General features: G+C 36.6%; 1 protein-coding gene across 5 annotated transcripts; it reads left to right on the top strand.

Annotated features, from left to right (window-relative positions):
- Positions 1-12195: 12195 nt before the first annotated feature.
- On the top strand, positions 12196-17761 carry LOC122279932 (probable envelope ADP,ATP carrier protein, chloroplastic). Of its 5 annotated transcripts, none has more exons than XR_006229693.1 (10): positions 12196-12715; positions 12944-13000; positions 15160-15222; positions 15330-15440; positions 15558-15641; positions 15804-15872; positions 15951-16063; positions 16219-16317; positions 16978-17056; positions 17300-17761. XR_006229693.1 is itself a non-coding variant. In XM_043090842.1 (10 exons), the coding sequence occupies exons 1-10, from the start codon at positions 12362-12364 to the stop codon at positions 17409-17411; spliced, it is 1212 nt and encodes a 403-aa protein (XP_042946776.1). In that variant the 5' UTR covers positions 12203-12361; the 3' UTR covers positions 17412-17761. The 5 variants fall into 5 exon arrangements, 4 of the variants coding, with proteins under 4 accessions (XP_042946778.1, XP_042946776.1, XP_042946779.1 ...); XM_043090842.1 differs by having other exon boundaries at positions 12203-12715; positions 16148-16317; XM_043090843.1 differs by having other exon boundaries at positions 12205-12715; positions 15330-15386; positions 16148-16317.
- The last annotated feature ends 2864 nt before the right edge of the window (positions 17762-20625 follow it).

Raw genomic sequence — 20625 nt, 5'->3', positions numbered from 1 at the left:
ACACACTTCTGATACCATAGTAAATAATAATACTAATTATGTAGTTAGACAAAAACCTATACGATTAATGGATTCGTGAAAACTTATGGGGTCTTCACGAGGTTCTTAAAGATAATAGAAATTTCACAATTGAATTTCTAACGGGCTGTTACAACTACGTTCAACTATTCTTGCCACATACTAATCTATTACTCCTCAGCTGCATCATTAAAGTCATCTAAAAATGTTATGGAGATAAGGAGGTGGGTTATCAACAACTCAGTAAGCAGAGAAACTATATTAGTATTTAAACATGAGCATTTATAATGTTTAAAATACAGAATAAAAACATTTCTTTTAGAAAGCAGAAATAGATCTTGTTACAAAATATCAGAGCGAAACTTTTTAGAAAATAAACTTTTCCCAAACACGAAATCCTTTGGCATATCCAATCTGACACATCAAATTCATATCATCTCATAGCATCACATCGGAACAGATACCATGTTTAACCCCTGTGATAGGGTTATAAACCACCATTATACCCGTGGCTGGGCCGTATATCATGTTTCACCATCGTGGTAGGGTTATAAACCACCATTATACCCGTGGTTGGGCTGTATTCCATGTTTCACCCTCGTGGTAGGGTTATAAACCACCATTATACCCGTGGTTGGGCCGTATACCATGTTTCACCTCATGGTAGGGTTATAAATCACCATTATACCTGTGGCTAGGCCTTAACAGAAATAGAACAGACATTTCATCAGAAACAGATCATATTCAGATGCAAAAATCAGAACTCATGCCAAATTTTTTCAAAAGACACATCATATCAGAATAGAAACACTGAGTAACTTCATATTGTTTCTCATGTTTGAAATCAGAATAAAAACATCTTCATTTATTCACCGCAAAACTTTTTGATCTCTTGAATCAGAACATCTTTATTGAATCAAAGCAACATTTTTCACAAATCTCGTATTCGCTCTTTTCTCAGTTCAGAAAATAAAATGCACAAAAATTAATTTATGTCTACACCAGTCATGACAGAAAATACTTTCTCATATATAGAATTTATGCATATGCAGAACAAACATTTGAGGTCATTTTTTAGATTTCTTTTTTTAAAAAAAATACGCATATTTTCAAAGTCGACCTTATTTCATTTCTTTTTGTGCAAAGCTAACATAGGAATCCTACTTACCTCAACTTTATAGTGCGTTAACTTAGTCTTGAGTTCAACCTCTAAGTATTTCATCACCTAAATCAGAAAATATTCATTGAGTTTTTAATAAAAGAAACTCATCACGACTAACTCTATCAACTATTACCATAAATGAGTAAGTCAATTAAAAGCTGTAATGTAACTCAACTTCCACAACCATGCTCACGTGAAGTGAAAATACATACCTCTTAGTCAATCCACTTACTCCCAACGTCAAATACCGAAAGACAGGCATATTACCAAAATCAAACAACCTAAAAGCCACTTATCCACTCCCAAGAGCAACTAAAAAAAATACTTCATAACCCATGTTAAACTCAACCCATCAGCATGTATAAAATCTTAACCCAGCCCACATAACTCCATAATTCTACAACCCAAATGGCCTTGTTATGACCCATACGGTAAACAAATCCACCCTAGTTAGCAACATACAACCAGAACCTTCACATCTCCATTCCGCATCTATTACAATATTTCCTCTAGTCAAAAAGTAATCCCAAATAGGTGATCCAAAAAGTAATACTCGGGCCCAAAAATAATGCACAACTATTGATTTGGAAATTAAAAAAAAAAATTGGGTAAAATAAATAATCATAATAATTGCAAGGTAAGAAAAGAAAAGAACGTAGTAGGGAAAAGAAGGGGGTGGGCTTACCAGCATTGAAGTGAGGACTCAAAAAGGCCACACCAGACCCAAAATCGCACACTAAAAAAATAAAAATAAAAATTTTGAAATGCTGTGAGGGAGGGAAAAAAAATGAAGAGGGAGGGGAAAGAGAGAGAGAGGGTGTAACATATGAACCTAGAATAAGACTTACATTAATTCAGTTAGAATTTATTTATTTATTTGATTTATTCATTTTATTATTTACTTATATTTTTTTATCAGATGCTTATAATTATTTATTTGTTAAATGAGATAATAAACCAGATTAATTAGAGTTTTTAAGGTGGTTTCCTTTATCTTATATTCTCTGTTATTATCGAATGGGTTTAAAATTTTTTTGAAAAGATTCTAAGATCAGAACCAAATCAGATCTAGCTAATCTCTTGGAAACTCACGTAAAACCCTTTCCCTCACTTTTATAAAATCCCACCAAACCCTCATATTAATCATTCAGATTTTTAGTCAACAAAGAGGGAAAAGATACACATACCAGCCCAACGTAACAGCCCCTACAACCTGGAAAACCATTCTTACAGCCAACCGAGGCAGCCAACTCATCGAAAATAGCTATAGAAAGTGCCGACCAGCCCATTCTCGTCGAACCCACTCCCTTCCGATAAGCCCACGCCGGAATCTTCTCTCTCTCTCTCCATTCTTTGTTTCGATTTGATAGATTTCTCTCTCTCTCTCTCTCTCTCTCTCTCTCTCTCTCTCTCTCTCTCTCTCTCTCTCTCTCTCTCGTATCGCACAACCTTTTCAAGAAGGCCAGTGGTGTCGCCAGTCACTCACAGCCAACCAGAGACGTCGTCGCCTCAGCTTCCTCTCGGTAAGCATCTCACCGCCATTTATTTCTTTGTCTTTATTTGGTTCCAGACTTCCAGTGATACGTATGTGAGCCACTCCCGTAAGTTTTGTCCTTCATTTAAGTGTTTTGTTCCAGACTTCCCAAAAAGCCCCTTCATTGCTTCCATAATTACATGTAAGCCCTTTGACCCTTAGCCTATACCCTCCTGAACCAGATTCTTTTATTACAATGGCCTCTGGGCTTTAAGCCTTTCGACCAATAGTTTTCCTTTTAAGGGTGTTGGGCCTAGTTGTTTTTAATAAACCTATTAGACTTAGTTTTTAACTAGACTTGTGTTTTAAGTTGGGCTTTATTTTATTATATTTCAGCAACTGTTTTAGTGGCTTTATTGGGCTGGTTATATTTCAGAAGAAACTGTTTTAGTGTTTTGAGTGGGCTGCTTTACTTAAATAAATATATTAGTCATAGCCTTGTTTTTATAGAAAATATTTAAGGGCTTTTAAGCATATTTTAAAGTATTCTTTTATATTGTTTCAACTTATTATCTTAGTTAATATTCCAATTGACCTTTAACTTATTTTTATAAAATTATTAAGATTATGATATGAGTTTTGGAATAATATTATTTTATGTAATCTTTTTGTATTTGAATATTTATTGAATTATCTCTACAGTAAGATTTTAAGTAATTAGATTGCTACGACAAGTTTTCTAGAAAATTTAGTAACGTCTAGTGCCTTGTATAGGTCACAAGTTACGACGTGAGATTTCGGAAGTAGCGCTAAGAGGTAAATAGTATGATCATATAAATGTATGCGTGATGTAAATATTATACTTGGGTATGATAACATGATAGGGTTCTGATGAGTATCTATGTTGTGCTAAGAGCTAAGTCAAGGTTAGATTGCTTTCACGAACTTCTATGAATTACGATGATTTACATGAAAGTAAGCTTATATATGGATTTTTGATTGATGGATTGTTGATTGATGGATTGAATGTTAATAAAATCATATGGAAGCCATGTTATGATCATATAATAATTTAAGATAAGTATGCTATGAATTAAAATAGCCAGATCACGCATACTATATTCATGTAGTACTTAGACCATGTATACCATGTATTGTTCATGCAATAACTTAAGTCAAGCATGCCATGTAATAAATAGCCAGATCATGTATGCCATGTTCATGTAGTTCTTAGATTATACATGCCATGAAATGTTATAAAATGTTTAATTCTTGTTAGGACTTGTCATGTTATGCTATGCTAAGTACAAGAAAATACCATGCACAAGTTACACGAGTTAAGTGAAACACGGACTCAAGCGTGTTTCACTCCATGTTATGCAAGTTAAGTAAAACAGGGACTCAAGTGTGTTTTACTCCATGTTATACAAGTTAGGTGAAATACGGATTTAAGCGTGTTTCACTCTGTGTTATACAGGATAGGTAAAACACGGACTCAAGCGTGTTTTACTCCATGCCATGCAAGTTAAGTGAAACACGAACTCAAGCTTGTTTTACTCCATGTTATGCAAGATAAGTGAAATACAGACTCAAGCGTGTTTCACTCCATGTTATGCAAGTTAAGTGAAACGCAGACTCAGGCGTGTTTCATTACATGACAAGTTATGTGGTGCCATGGACTTAAGCGTGGTTCACCATGTAATAAGTATAATTCAAGATAAACAAGTTACTTATGCATTCACGCTTCATGTTTTCCATGATTATGTTTGCCATGATTATGTATGTTTCCGCTCATGTTAATGAAGTATAGACATGTTATGAGAATCTATGAATGTTATATGTAAGTTATTATGAGGCTTTAAAAATCAGGTTTATGCTAAACTAAATAATATTTTACGGTATGATGTGCTATTTACTGAGTATTCGACTCATTTTTGTTGTTGTTTGGCCTTTTGTTTTCTTTTATGTTGATTGCCACAGATGGTGATTATGATGATGCAGAGCTGGATGGCCAGGAGTAGTTCTAGTATAAAGACTTAGAGATGAATAAGTGTCTTTTACACAATGATTAAGTTTTATTTTATGTCATTTCAATAACTAGTCTTGTTTAAGATTAGCTCATGTTTTTCTTTATTTCAGTTTCAAGTTTCAAGACTATTTATGTCCTTTCAATTAATTTTATTTTTAATAAATAAGGTATTTCAGAATAATGAGTCTCTTTACCGGGCATTTTGTCATGTATGTTAGTAACGTCTTTATCCTACGGGAATAGGGTGTTATAGAGGGAGAGAGAGAGTCTTACCATCAGCGTACAGAAATTTTGGGAAAGACAGCAAAGTATGAGAATGGTTTGATGAAGGGGCTTTCGAATGTTGTGAAAAACTGAAGAAACAACAGCAACATGGGAAAGAAATAAGAAGAGGAACTGACAGGAAGAAGATAAGATCGGGGGAGGGGAAAAAAACTGAAGTTAAAAGGAACCACTTACCTAAACGCACCATTTAGTGCTAGCTGGGCAATTATACTAAGCCTAGGCATAGGCCCTGGGCCGAGTGTTACAACCTAGGGTTAATGTGTAGCCCAGCCAGAAACCAAAGCCCAAACTCTTAGAAGATTGCCTAGCCGACTAACAAAGCAGCATTGTTTGTGACGCCTTGTTAACACAAAATCCTAGTTTTCCTTCTATTTTCCCTTTCCCCAATCTCTATCTCCCCTCCCTGTTGTCTTCCAATTCTTCTCTTGTGACTAATAATACACCCCACAGTCCCACTTTACACCAACCACACAGACACTTGTGGCTGAACCTTAGCCTCTACTGCCTTTCTCCACCAACCCAAGGTCGATGTAAGGGTCACTGATCTTCTCCCTCTCTCAATCCTGAAGCTCAAAACCCTAACCTTAGCCGTGCTCGGTTCCTCTCTGATCATCCCTATCCTTGCCTCAACTTTTTAGCCTTACACTGACGACGGTGAACTATTCCTTCTCTTGGTCTCTTTATCTACCTCACTTTCTCAACCCTGAAGCCAAACCCATTTTTGGGTTCAAAAATTCCCAATTATGCCTCCTCCCTCCAGCCACTGTTGCGGACCACATGCTCCCCCTCTGCTCATCTCTCACTTTCTCTCCCTTCCCTTTGTCTCCATCGCTCTTTATTTCTCTCTTTCCTTCTCTATCACGTGTCACCATTGCCCTCTCACTCTCTCTCTCTCTCTGAGGCTGCTGTCCACCCCTTCTCCATTTCTTGCCTCCATCCAAAACCACCCTTAAAATTTTGGGTTAATGGGTTGTAATGAGTATTTTGGGTCAATTGTTTATCAAGGTGGACTTTGGTTGGCCAAAATCTTAGAGCCCATTAAGTAAATATTTGATTTACTTAATTTCCAACTAATCCTAGCCTGATGTTTCCTTAGATAAAACTAAGATTAATAGTGTATGTTTGTGGGGTAAGGGAATTTTCAACCACCCTAGGATTTTTGTGCTACATCTTAGATGCCCACACACTTTGAAATATAACACTCGATAACAATTTATAGGTTACTCTATACTATTTACATATAGCCTAAATTCTTTTTTTTTTTCCTTTTGTTTTTTATGGCTTAAAAAAAAAGAGGTGAAACAATGTTCCTTTGTAGAATAACAATAAGTTACACTCTCTTATTTACATTTATTTGAAATTTTTATTATACTATATATATAACCTATTGCAATATGATTCAAAAAATTAATTACCTCTAATTCAATTCACATATGATCTTTGTATCATAAACTTATGATCGAGGGTTGGCATGTTTGCCATATTCACACCAATACCATATGGACAAGTGTTCTAGTTGCCATATTGGACGTACAATTACATCACCTCCCCAAATGTTAAATTAAATCTATCATAACTTAAGTAAGGCCCCGCTTGGTTATACAGATGAGATGAGATGTGATGTTTTTTTAAAAGTTGAATAAAATATTGTTATAATATAATTTTTTAATGTTAGTTTTGTTTTGAGATTTGAAAAAATTGTAATGATAAGATGAGATATTTTGGGTAAACAAATGGTGCCTAAGAGTGACATGTATCATGTGTGCAACTCAAACTCAAAACATCGCAAGGAAGCCATGTTATCTACTTCTATTATACGATCATTCTAAAGGAAGAAATTCTGAATTGTCTTAAAAATCAAGAACCTTAACTATAATTAATCTCATAGTTCAAGCTGATTGAATATGTGGTTTAACACATTAGTTAGAAAACTTTTGTGTGAATATGCTACGTTGTTATCGATTCTCCTTCCTTTATGGTGATCCTTGATAACATCTTAAATATTTCTGCATCATTCTTGGTAGATGATAGCTCATCATCCCTCTCTTCAACGAACTTAAAAACAACAGTGCTTATAAGCTTATAATATTGTAATGGCATCTTCAATCTAGATCATGACATTCTAGTTACTAGTATATTGGCCTCTTTTGCCTCTCTCCTAACATATATACTACAACAGAAGAGGTTTTTTGGAACAATTTTTTTTTTTCCTCTAAAAAACTATGATTTCGTCATAAATAGTGTTTTAGGACAAAAACAAAATGTCACGAGATCATCCCACAAGTGTTTGAATGGCCAAATCTTTATGTTTGACCGTAAAAGTATGTTCGAACGCATTTGTTTGAGTGGTCAATCAAAATAAATTCATTCGAACTTATTGACTTAGAAAAATGTTTAAACGTTAAATTGTACGGTTGACCATACAACTATGTTTAAATGCATTACATTAATTGTTCGATCGAATTATTACATGTCTGAATGTGTTACTAGGAGAACACATTCGAATGTTCAATATGGTCTTCGAATGCTGAGGTAATGTTGGATTTTGTCAGAAAGCATTCGAACACTTATTACATTTGAACGAGGAGTTCATTATGTCTGATTGTTGTTCTAACTCTGATTACAGATTATGTTTGAATGTTCTCTGTAACTATTTGAATAGTTAGATTGACTATATGTTTGAACAATATGAGTATTGTTTACCCAATAAAAACCAAATATAGACATACATAATATCTTAAAAAAATGTATTAGAATTTGTGCAATAATTATAATAAGTAGTATGCAAAATAAATAAATAAAAAACAATGTTTATCATACATAAACAATTTAAAATATTTATAAATTAAATCAGTTGCTTAGATGCCTAAAATTGTTGCATAAGCATTTTCATTTGGAGTTGCATATCTATTTTGAACTCCTTTTGTTGATGTTCTTGTTATCTTAATTGCATTTTTTGCATGTCTATTATGAACTCCTTTTGTTGATGTTCTTGTTATTTCAATTGCATTTTTATGTCGGCTTATTGTGCCACTTGATCCTCTAACTTATGCTACTTAGTCATCAATTTGTCTATCTCAAGACTCGTTTCCTCTAAAATTCTAGAAGTGTTTGAGGCATTATTGGATAATGGGGATGAGTTATAAGGCTTGACAACCCAAACCTCTCAAATATCCTAAACGTGAATCCAAATTTTTGTAAAAATGTCAACATCACTTGTTGAAAAAATTTGATTGGATGCAGATTTAGCACGCAAGATAATCATTTTTTCTAACACATAAGAGAAAAAATTAATATTGTTACAAATATACAAATATATTTAATTAAAATAGATAATAACACTTTCATAATTTTCATGGGTATCGGGATGCGTTCACTCTCCATCACAATCAGTATGTGATGCGGCATAATTTTTTTAGATCATAACTGTGATCTGATTTTTCTTGCAAACACATATTTTCTAGACATAAACTCATTAGAATACAACAAAAAACAAACTTGAGCAACCTATTATATAAAATAGCATTACCGGTTTCTAAGAGAGTTAATGGAAAGATCTTGAACCTGCTTGATAATAAATCTTCAAGTTTGATCTATTTGCTTTGTTTATAGAATTTTGCTCCTGAAAATAATTTTAAATATTAATAAAAGAAAATTTAAAATATGACTTGTAAAACAAATCATTTACTTTATATGCAATATCCTTAAACACGTCATAAAGTTTTTTTCAATTGGAAGTCAGACATCCTAAAAAGGATGTTGGCATGCCTCGCCCTTGTCATTGATCTTGTTGTAATGCGCATAACAACTCGACTTATATTTGTGGAATACATTATGAATAAGCTCATCAACAATCTTACGCTTCTTTCTCCGACCAAAATTAAGTTTGAAGTCATCCTTGGAAATATATATATATATATATATGAACAAAGCATTTGCATCTTCTATATTTTGTCTACACATTAAATAATATGAGACATCAATTAAACATTACCAAACAACGCTTCTTAATAAGACTTTTGACATCTTAGGAGACTTTATTTCATGAACTTGTAGCTAAAGGTGCATCAGTTCATTTAAGATCACCCACATGTGAAGCAAGTCAAGCCGCTAGTTTTCCTTCACCTTTGATATGTTCATCATAGATGTTAACCTTAATCTTACCCACTTCACGATATTTTTCCAACGTGACGCCTCTAGTAGTTCCTCACCCTCGACAAGATTGTACAATTAGCTCTAAAGAAAATCATATTTATAGTAGAAATAAAGGAAATGGGATACTTAGAAAAATTTAATATGTATGATTTACCTTAATTGAAACAAAATTATTATCAATATTTTACCTTGTTTTGAAAAGTTACCCTTCAGTAGTGAGACAGTCGAAGAGCTAGGAATGAATGGAGATGGGTGTGTGAGACCCAATATTTCTTTTTGGGCTTTGTGTTTTTTTAGTTGCTCTTTACTATTCCTTGGTAAATTTGGGGCCCAAGTAGGTGGGATAGTTGGATATTTATTTTTTTGATGGGTTTGGGCCGCATTGATGTGAATTGGGTGCAAGAGAGGGCCTAGCCAATGTACATTGGAACCAACCCCTACCCCTACTCAAAACTACTTTGTTTTGGCTAGTGTAAGGAGAAAAAACCTTAGGTCTCATTCTTTCTCCCTCCCTCCTACGCCACACCCTTCTCCCTCCCCCTCCCATTTTCTTTTTTGATTTTTCTCCCCCTGCAGACATCTATTATGCCACCGCCTGCATCCACCTCCATGCCAACTCCACGTGTCGGCATGGTTCACGTCCTCACTCTCATCATCATCCTCTCCCTTAGATATCCATTTTCATAGCTCAACTCCATGGCCCAATTCTTGAGGTGGCCTGAGGTGTCTGGTCTTTGCAGGATCTTCTATAAGAGGTCTCGGTAAGGACCCTTACTGGTTGAGCTTAAAAGCACTAGCGAAGCTTCCGAGTGGCTACCACTAAGGTGAAGACGAGCTGCTCTATGCACGGGTATCTGGCCTCCGCTCCCCAATAGGCTCGGCTAGTGTAGTACACGGATTTTTGGATCCCACCTTCATCTCATACCAAGGCCGAGGAGGCCGCTTGCGGGGAGACTAATAAGTACAAGACTAGAACTTCTCCACACTTGGGTTGACTAAGCAGTGGAGGTCTGGTGAGGTATTTATTGAGGGCATCAAACGCTTGGTCACACTCATCATCCCAGGTTTGAGCCTTCCGCAGCACTTTGAAGAAGGAGAGACACTTGTTGGTGGATCACGATGCTAAACAGTTAAAGGCTGCTACTTGACCTACAATTTTCTGTACTTCGTTTATACTCCGAGGGGAGGGCATGTCGAGTATAGCTTCCACCTTCTCCTAGTTGGCCACAGTTACTCGTTTCAACACCATTAAGTCCAAGAATTTCCCGGAGCCTACACTGAGAGCACACTTCGTCGGGTTCAACTTCATCTGGTATTGCCTCAACATTGCAAAGGTTTCATGGAGGTCGTCTAGGTGCTGCTCCAGAGTTCCACTTTTGACCAGCAGATCGTCTATATAGACCTTCATGTTTCTCCCGATCTGATTTTGAACATACGGTTGACTAGTCACTGGTAGGTGGCCCTTGCGTACTTCAACCCAAATGGCATGGCTGAGTAGCAGTATAGCCCTCGGTCGATGATGAACGATGTCTTCTCCTCGTCGTCCAGGTTCATGCAGATTTGGTTGTACCTTGAATAGGCTTCCACGAAGCTCAGCATACGATGACTCGTTGTGGAGTCAACGATCAGGTCGATGAGGGGAAGAGGGAAGTTGTCCTTCGGGCAAGCCTTATTCAGGTCTGTAAAGTCTATACACATCCTCCATTTGCCTTTTTTTCTTTTCACCAACACCACGTTAGATAGCCAGTCCGAGTAACCGGTCAACTTTTGCCACAACGACGGTATTCTTCTCAATGCTGAAGCTTCGGCATTTCTGTCTTACCCTAACTTGGGGTCTACACACAGGTGGTGTTGCATGATCTCTAGGTTAATTTTGGGCATGTATTCATGACTCCAAGTAAAGACATCATGGTGCTCCATGAGGAGTTGTTGCGTGGCTCCCCTCATTTCGAGAGCCATCTTGGTGCCAATCCTGGCAGTGGCTTTTGGGCGACTCAAGTCCAGAAGGACCAACTCTAGGGACTTGTTTAGTTCCACCTTCCTAAGCGCTTGTTCATCTCGGATCTCACTATTTATCGAGATGCACTCGGTGGAGGTAGGAGGGTGTTTTGCCCATTCTTCCTTTCTTCCTCCGTGTTGCCTTTCCCTCCAGCATTCCTAGAGCCTTTGTGTTCACTATTGCTTGGCTTCAAGTCATTTTTCGGCTCATTGGTGGCCCCTAAGAGCGCCTTGTTCTCTTGTCCTACCAATTGTTCCATCGCAGCAAGCCTTGTTTCCATGTTTATCGATGTTGCTTCTCCTTGTCCCCGAGTCGTCTGAGAATGGGTTATCGTAAGTATACAAAAGGCACGTGAAGTTTATGATGATCCCACAGACGGCACCACCATTAACGTCATGTTTTGTACGTCTTTGGCCTAGATTCCAGTAACTCGGGTCTTCGATGTTGGGCCTGCACACTCAGAGAAAACAAAAAGATTCAGGAGCATTGGTGGAGGCCGATGAGTCTTCAATATTTAATTCTGAATCACCTTAGTAATTTGTGCGAGTGACTAAAGAGTTTAGAGAGGCTTCTTCATACTTAGAGATTGGCTTTTATACTAGGATTCTTGTGGTCAACCGCCCATACCCTGTGTCAGGAATACATGTCACCTCAATTATTCCCTTAGTCAGAATTCTTTAATGTGACGTGGCTTCTTCGGTTAGCACAATAAATGCGACGTGGTTTTTTGTCACTTTTGTCTTGCTGTAGGTGCATTTCGTCAGATTTTTCCTCACTCACTATCAAAAGATTAAGGGCTCTCTACATTTCCTGCCTTCCTGCTTGCAAGGTTCTTTAAGACTATGTTTCGTAGGAAAATGCTAGTGTGACATGCCTTTTCCTTCAGTTTGAGATTTCTGCGTAATTAGGACTATGAGATAGCCTTAGCTCGGTGGCCAGGCCCTTGATGGGCTGAGGGGTCGTCTAATTGGCCTGGACTCTCCACATTTAGGCCTGTCTTTGGGCGTTCGGCCTAGGAAAAATCTTCTTACAATATTTATTATTTATTAACCACTTTAGGTAAGAATATGAATTTACAGATCTACCCCTATTAATTTCTGTCTTTCGCTGTGGTCACCATCGGCCGAACGTATCTCCTTCCCTGCAGGGCTGCAACTATCTCCTTCCCTGCAACTGCCACGCTGTCGAGCCTTATCTCTTTTCTGCCCCTACCCAAGATCCCAGTTTCCGTTCCAAACCATGAGAGAAGAGAGAGCCGTAGTGGTTTTCCGGAACATTCCAAGCCTCAACGGATATTCGCTGTGCAGTCTCGCCGAGACCACGGACCACGAACCGCTATGGAAGACGGCGCAGCTCAACTGCTCTGGCAGTGGTGCCATTGGCAGTCGGTTTAATTTCGCCTGCGTTTCTGTGGTGGCAGAAAAGAAATACCAAAGGGAGTTCGAACCGACTCTGGCTCAGCTCCTAAAGCATCCGCTGGCTATAGCCGCTTGCGTTCCCAAGGAAGCCGCGATCTTTACTGCCGGTGCCATCTCCGGCGCCGCCGCCAAGACCTTTACGGCTCCACTCGAACGTATCAAGCTCCTTATGCAGGTAATTTAATCGATTATTGTTATCATGTCGTTTAAGACTTGTCAAATTTGTGTGCTTTTTTGTTCAATTTGTTGTATACTGTTGTTCAAATGCAGGATAAAAAAATTTGTTTTTAGTTGAGATCGCTAAATATATATTTTAAATAGGCATTAATAGTCATAAAATAAATGTTTTTTAGTTCCATTGGAATTTCTCTGTACTTCAAAACGACCTGTGATTTTGTCGCAGACTCATGGGGTGCGAGTTGGGGGAGAAAGTGCTAAGAAAGCCATTGGTTTCGTCGAGGTATGAGATATTTCGTCTTGAATGTCATTTGCGTGCAGTCGTTTCAAATTTCAGGGATTCCATGCATCTGATTCAAAGTTATGTGGTCTAGATACATGTTCTCTCCATTCTTCCGTTGCAACATCTGATTTCATTTATATGACCTGAGAAAATAAAATAAAATATAGATTTCACCCGTCAAGGTGCAGCCTGATAGTCAAAGGGCAGGCTTGGGATGAGCTGCTGACATCCTTGGTTCGATTCCGCATTAGTTCCCTTGGATTACGTGGTTCTGGCAGGTGGGTTCATGCATCCGGGGTTTACAGTCTATGGGTGGTCTAAAGGGCCTTGTCTTGGTGAGGTTCCGCGTCATAAAAAAAAATTATAGATTTCTGCCATTTTTTTATTCTAGGAGATTTTAACTTGTTAAATTCCTAGTTCTGAGTCTTGTTTTGGGATCCTAGGATGCTGTTAATGCCTTTTTCACCATGCTGTGATTAGGGCTATAAATGAACCAGTCTGTTTGATAGCTCGCTCGGTATTCGCTCGGTTAAACTCGAATCGAACTCGACTCGTGAAAAAAAAAAGCTCGTTCGTTAAAGCAGATGCTCGCTCGATTTGTAAATGATACATACTCGACAAAACTCGACTCGACTCGACTAAGGCTCGTTTATGCTCGAGTCGACTCGTTAGCTCGACTCGATTAAAATTTATTCATATATTAATAAATATATACATACACCTATGCATGTATATATGTATTAGCTAATAATATAAGCATACCACTTTTATAATTAAATATATAATATGTATTCTAATTACTTATATCTATATAGTAAATATACTTTATAGGTATATTTTATAATTTGTATAATAATTAGTTGATAAAATTTAATAATTTCATATACTAGTATGTGGAAACCATATATGAAATAGATATATTCTATCATATTAAGTATATGTATTAATAATATATGTAGGCATATAATATATTGTTATTTTGGATAAATATCAACTAGTTAGATATTAATTATTTATAAATTTTTTAAAATTTTATAATTTAATAGAGGTTCTACTTGTTAATTGTATAAATTCAATATTAATTCTTTTTTATTTATTTAATTTATTAATTATTAAATCTTATTAAAAATAATAATTCAAGCTCGAGCTCGAGCTCGAGTTGAGATTTCAACTTATCGAGTCGAGTTCGAACAAAGAATTAAAAAAAATCTCGAGTTCGGGCTCGAGCTCGAGCTCGAGTATTTTGAGTCGAGCTCGAGTTCGACAAGTAAAAGCTCAGCTCGACTCGGCTCGATTACAGCCCTAGCTGTGATATTTTTCAGGGTTTGGGGTTCCAATATCAACGAATTATATATCTCAGTTTTGCTAATACTAAATCTTTGCTGATGATAGTTGAAATTAACAGCCTTAGCCTTAGGTTCAGCTTCTAAACTCCACCTCTGTCAGTGCTTAGTTTAATATATTTTGTAGTACCACTTAAACTAAGAGAGGGAGTTACTGAAGTAGTGTTGTGTTTGGTGGCTCAACCAACATAGAAACTGCAAATTTTCACAATATGAATTGTTCAATTTTTTTTTTACAAGTAAAAAGAGTTTTATTGAATCATATAAGTCCCCAAGTACACAAGTAGTATACAAAAGATATCACCTAATTACAAGTTACGAATTGTTCAAATATATGGTGACTGCTAAGGTGTCCTGTAGAAATGCCTGCTCTACGTATTATTTGATAGAAAAGGTAAAGAGGTAAGCACCATATAGGTAGGGTAAGTTGAAGATCTTGCTTGCTAAACTATCTTCTTGCTTAAGACTTCGTTTTATTTCTCTGGCACTAGTAATTGGACTTTGTGGATTCTATATATTTCTTAGACAACGTATAACAGCAGATTTTAATGCTGATAGCAACCAGGAAAGAGGAAGTTTATGATAATTGAACAGTTGGAAGAACACTTTCTGCCTAATAAAGCGGTTCATATATATGCTGCTTTTTTTGGGTTGGTGTGATGCATGATCAACTCTTGTTATGATCTCTTAGGAAAAATGATTAAATTGTATAATAAACTTGCACAGAATATGTATATTTTGCTGGAGGTGCATAGTTTATCATCCTCTGAAACTCTGTATCTGATATTCTTATGTTGTCTTATCTCAAAAGTGCAGGCCATAACATTGATTGGGAAGGAAGAAGGTATCAGAGGGTACTGGAAAGGCAACCTCCCTCAGGTTTTTAGTGTTTCCCATCCTGGGTTCAGATTTGGATATTCTCTGATAAATTTTGACAAGGCTTCATTAACTAACATTTCATTAGAACGTCTTTTTAAATTGCTCAGGTGATTCGGGTCATACCTTACAGTGCTGTCCAGCTCTTTGCTTATGAAACTTACAAGGTTGTTCCAAAACTCTCTTTATGCAAGTCTTATCCTTTACTCTCCTTAAATCATGTAAGAGTTTCTCATCTGATTGAGTCTTCTTGTCTATGGATGCTCAACAGGAATCCATCGCTAATTCTTTACAATCCATATAATTTCAGAAATAAATGTCCACATTTTAACTTGCAGAAACTTTTTAGGGGAAAGGATGGTGAGCTCTCTGTTATTGGAAGACTTGCAGCAGGTGCTTGTGCTGGCATGACATCAACTTTTGTAAGTAATGCAGTAGTTTATTAGATTGTTAGTTATTGGGCCTTATTGGGTTTTCCAAAGTGTATTTTTTTTGTGTTCTGTCTATATGTCACTTATCTTTCATTTTACACGTCTTATGTCTATATATGCATTTTAAAGCCTTTTTTTTTCCCCTCTACATAGATAACATATCCTCTAGATGTCCTGAGGTTACGATTAGCAGTTGAACCAGGGTACCGAACTATGTCTGAGGTAATGTTAGTTTTTTGGTTGCCTGTATGACAAGATGAACCTTTTATGCGAATATGAATTTTGATCTGTTGTCTCCAGGTGGCATTAAACATGCTGAGAGAGGAAGGATTTGCCTCGTTTTATTACGGTCTTGGACCTTCCCTTATTGGAATAGCTCCTTATATTGCAGTGAACTTTTGCGTTTTTGACTTGTGAGTCCATTGTTAATTCCTTTTTCTTAGGACAAGACAGTTGAATGTTATATGTTAAACATTGTCATTTTTTGTGGATACTAGAGTGAAGAAGGCTTTGCCGGAGAAATATCAAAAGAGAACTGAAACATCTCTTCTAACTGCCGTGTTGTCAGCTTCTCTTGCCACAGTCACATGCTATCCCCTGGACACCGTGAGAAGACAGATGCAAATCAAGGGTACACCATACAAATCTGTGTTGGATGCCTTTCCAGGTAAGTTATTATCATTACTCACCAACTAAAAAAAACATTTTTTGATCAGTGCTCACCAACAAAAATAAAAGGTGCAATATAGAGGAAGCATTGAAGATGTAGGAAAATGATCTCTTACTGGGCATTTTATCTGTAATGGTTCATCTTGCCGATTCTATCCAAAGTTTAGATAGTGAGCAGCTCAAGAAATTGAGATAGCTTTTGGGTTAGGGACCTGACCCTCACTCCTCCTCCTAGGATATGTAATGCTTTGTCATAAAAAAACTTAATTGTCTGTTGCTTCTTTTCTTCTTCTTTTGTACCCTCTCCCTGTGATTTTTCTTTTTCAGTGGCTGATAAGAGATATTAACCTTTTTTCAAAGCTTTCTCTTATGAAGGGTACTTTTGTTTTCATTTATCCAAAAAGACTTATATTCACCTCCTTAAAAGGAGTATTGAGTATAACGACCTCACTGTGGGAAGATTTAGGTTGTAAATCTTTTCTGTTAAGAGTTTACAGGTTTGGTTTGGCTGTTAATATTTGCAAAATCTTCAATGGTCTGTCAAAGGTGTGAAGTCCCATGTGGCCATGTGGTCATTTGTTTGTGGGGAAGTTAAAATTTTAAATCTATTGTCAAAATCGTTGTATATGACTGACTATATACGAATATTTCTATGCAGGTATTGTGGCACGTGATGGAATAATTGGCTTGTACCGGGGTTTTGTTCCCAATGCTTTAAAAACCCTACCAAGTAGCAGGTTCACATTAATATCAGTTTCCTAACCTTGGATTTGTTCTTGTACTGATCAGTTAGTACAGTAGTATAATTTGTACAGTCACTTCCAGAAATTACAAGCATGCTTGCTGCATAATTGAGTTGATTCTTAAATTTTTTGTCTCTTTCTTTCCTTTTTTTCAAGCAAACGAATATGATTTTATAATTATCATTTTTCCTACACTTTGTACATGATAATCATTTTTCCATCTTTTTCCTATTGCAGCATTAGGCTTACCACCTTTGACATTGTTAAACGCCTAATCACCGCCAGTGAGAAAGAGTTTCAAAGGATCGTGGAGGAAAATCGCAACAAATTTTGTCCGGATGGCAAGTAGCTGAAGAAGCCTGCAGGGTTTTATGTTTATAACCATTATTTTCCTGCATATTGTTCTTGTGGAGATCATGTCCCCATAGAAGTAGCCATTATTTTTGGGAATTGTATTTGCCAAAAGTTCCCGTGTTATTGTAGTATGTAAGATTTTCTGAGGAGATGAGAATCCCAGAATTGTATTTTTGTGGTGGTAAGGATTTAGGATGCCGATTCTTTTTGGGGAAATCATTTTCCACCAAGATACCAGCTCCTTGTTTGGATTAACCATGATCTGTCAAGACTCTTTAGCTTGCACTAATACCTTGTCTGGAGGCTCTGTTTTGTTATTCAATCCAATTATGCTGATTTTGAACTTTTCCTATTTGTTGTAGTAAAAACATAATTGAAGATGAACTGATGCTGCATAATGTGCATATCTACATCCACAGTGTACTGAAATGAAGAATTCAAGAACTTGTCAGCACATGAAGTAATCTTATAGCAGTATCTATCAACTCTATGTAGTAATTTATCACTCCGTTTTCTTTTGTGCTCCAGCAGGCAAGCTTCAAAGTTCCTCGAGCTAGTTTCATACAAAATCAAAACCAAATAGCCCAAAAAGCGTGGAACTACAGGAGACATTTGTCCATGCTGTCGAATGTGGCAGTTTCAGAATATTTATTATTTGGAATAATATTACGTATAATCACTTTTGTAAACTTTTTATACACTTCACTGATGTGATTGGTTGTATTAATTTTTTTAATATACAATTAATCACATCAATGAAGTGCATAAAAAAATAAGCAAAAAGATAAAATTTTTGTATTATTTAGAGGTTGAGAACCCCCAAAGCTGGTCTGATTTGATTGGAAGTTTTGTTTTTTCTTTAATTCTTAGGAAACAAGTTTGGGCTCTTCATGGTCCTGGTCAGTAGCTCCCAGCGGGGGATCTAGAATTATTCTTTCTTCTTCTTTTTTTCTCTCTTTTTTTTCTTTCTTTTTGTAACTTCTTAACTTGGTGTCCGATCTTTGTTCTATTTGAGCACCTGATATTGTCACCCTTTTCTCTTCTACCGGTGCAAGAGATTAGCAACTTCTACCTTAATATATATTCAGGTTAAATTGTTTTGTTGACGTCTTGTTTGATGACCAGCTCCTTGTGTGGATTAACCATGATCTGTCAAGACTCTTTAGCTTGCACTAATACCTTGTCTAAAAGCTCTGTTTTGTTGTTCAATCCAATTATGCTGATTTTGAACTTTTCCTATTTGTTGTAGTAAAACACAATTGAAGATGAACTGATGCTGCATAATGTGCATATCTACATGCACAGTGTATTGAAATGAAGTAATCAAGAACTTGTCAGCACATGAAGTAATCTTTTTTTTTTTTTTTTGAGCAAGATTTGCATAATATATTGAAAGACAAATAAAGCTTACAAAGTTGGGAGAGGATAATTATACATATAGAGGGGGTGGGTCTTTCCCACTATGGAAATTTAGTAAAGAGAGAGGGATTTAGATTAAAGGGATGTTACCAAAAGATTGTGTCTCCGATGCCATTGTGCGCGCATCGATTTAAAGATCGATGAATTTTTTTCACATTCCAGTCTTTAAATGAGTGAAGGTGATGGTTGATATCATTGATGAATAAGTACATGGTCCAATCTAGAATATGGTTGAAATTATTAATTGCCTAGATGGTGATACTTGAGTCCTCTTCAATGAATAATTTTTCTATTCCTTGTCTTTTTGCTTCTTCGATGGCCATCAAAGCTACACTTGCTTCTCCAAGGTTTGGATTCTCATTGTTGATGAAGTTTGTTTTTGCAAAGCATATTTCCCCTAAATCTTTCCAGCAAATTGAAGCGAGGATGCTTCCCTGTTTTCTCACTACAACATCAAACTTGATTAGGTGGAATCCTTCCGGATATGTCTCATCCTCTGTAGTCACCAGCTGATTTTTGGTGTCCCAGGCTTTTAAATATTGAAGGACTCTTTTATTCATTGAATCAACAAAGATAATAGGAGATTGGATTGGTTGATTGTGCTTAATTTTGTTTCAAAGAAACCAGAGATTGTCCATAACGATTGTGGCAAAGATTTGAAATGACTAATGTTCTTTTTCAGGGATTTTAAGATTCTCAGAGGGGTTTAGAATGTTATTGATCCAGTTGGAAAGGGGTTGTCTAGCAAAGGTGGTAATGTCAAGAGGTCAATTCGAATTCCTCCAAACTATTCTAGAATAGACACTATTGAGGAAGAGGTGGGAGAGATCTTCTGATGCAGTTTTGCATAAAGGGTAGACCAATTGTTCTTCTTCAAGATGTATTGCCTTATTAATCAGTGTTTTTGTGGGGAGGATGTTATGGCTTACCTTCCAAAGAAATAGTTTTGGCCTATCCTGAATTTTGAGTTTCCATAGTTTCTTCCAATTAATGGATGAATTACTATGATACATCATGTTTTCAGTAACAAGGGCGGCATAGGTTGATTTAACTGAAAAAAAACCAGAAGAATGGTGAAGCCAAATAATCTTGTCATTGACATTGTGGAAGCCGTAGTTGGCTAGGGGAATTTTTTGGATTTCTTTTGAAGAATTTTCCGCTAAGAGAGCATTGAGTAGAAGAGTGTTCCAATGCCTAGGTTCTTCCGGTATAAGTTTTGAGACTTTCAAATTATGGTCTTGGAATTGCATGCTAGGATTAGGTTGGGGGATGTTGTGAAATAGATTTGAAATCCAAGGATCAGACCAGGCCTTAGTGTTGACCCCATTGTTGATTTGAAAACAGATCAATACCTTAGGAAGTCTCTTTGTTTAAGCAAGCTTTTCCAGAACCAAGAATTAGTATTTTTTGGAATTACTTCCAGAAAGGTTTTTGAGTGCATGTATTTTTTGTGATGACTTCCTTCCAGAGGTTATTCGTTCAATTCAGAAGGTACCAGGCATATTTGGTGATCAGAGCAGAATTCAAGATCGTCATTCCTTTAAGACCTAATCCCCCCATCGATTTTGGTAGACATATTATCTTCCAAGATTTAGGAGTGAATTTCTTGTTTTGATTATCCTCATAACCCCACCAAAATTTGTGAAAGAGGGAATCCAAATTTTTTGTCATTTTTTTGAGAATGAAGGTTGAGGCCATGACATAATAGGGGATCGAGCTTGCAACCGTTCTAATCAGAACGATCTTGGCTGCTTGAGAGAGGATTTTCGTTTTCCAACCTTGGAGTTTTT

The sequence above is a fragment of the Carya illinoinensis genome, chromosome 10 (assembly GCF_018687715.1).
Source record: "Carya illinoinensis cultivar Pawnee chromosome 10, C.illinoinensisPawnee_v1, whole genome shotgun sequence".
In the NCBI taxonomy this organism is placed as follows: domain Eukaryota; kingdom Viridiplantae; phylum Streptophyta; class Magnoliopsida; order Fagales; family Juglandaceae; genus Carya; species Carya illinoinensis.
Note: the sequence above shows the minus strand (reverse complement) of the source record. Positions and strands in the feature narration are given on the sequence as shown.

What these genes read in the sequence shown, in the direction of transcription:
- LOC122279932 (XM_043090842.1), top strand. Translation starts at nt 12,362, where the DNA reads ATGAGAGAAGAGAGAGCCGTAGTGGTTTTCCGGAACATTCCAAGCCTC. An exon ending in GTATCAAGCTCCTTATGCAG is followed by an intron (nt 12,716 to 12,943) that starts GTAATTTAATCG and finishes ATTTTGTCGCAG; the next exon opens with ACTCATGGGGTGCGAGTTGG. An exon ending in GGTACCGAACTATGTCTGAG is followed by an intron (nt 15,873 to 15,950) that starts GTAATGTTAGTT and finishes TGTTGTCTCCAG; the next exon opens with GTGGCATTAAACATGCTGAG.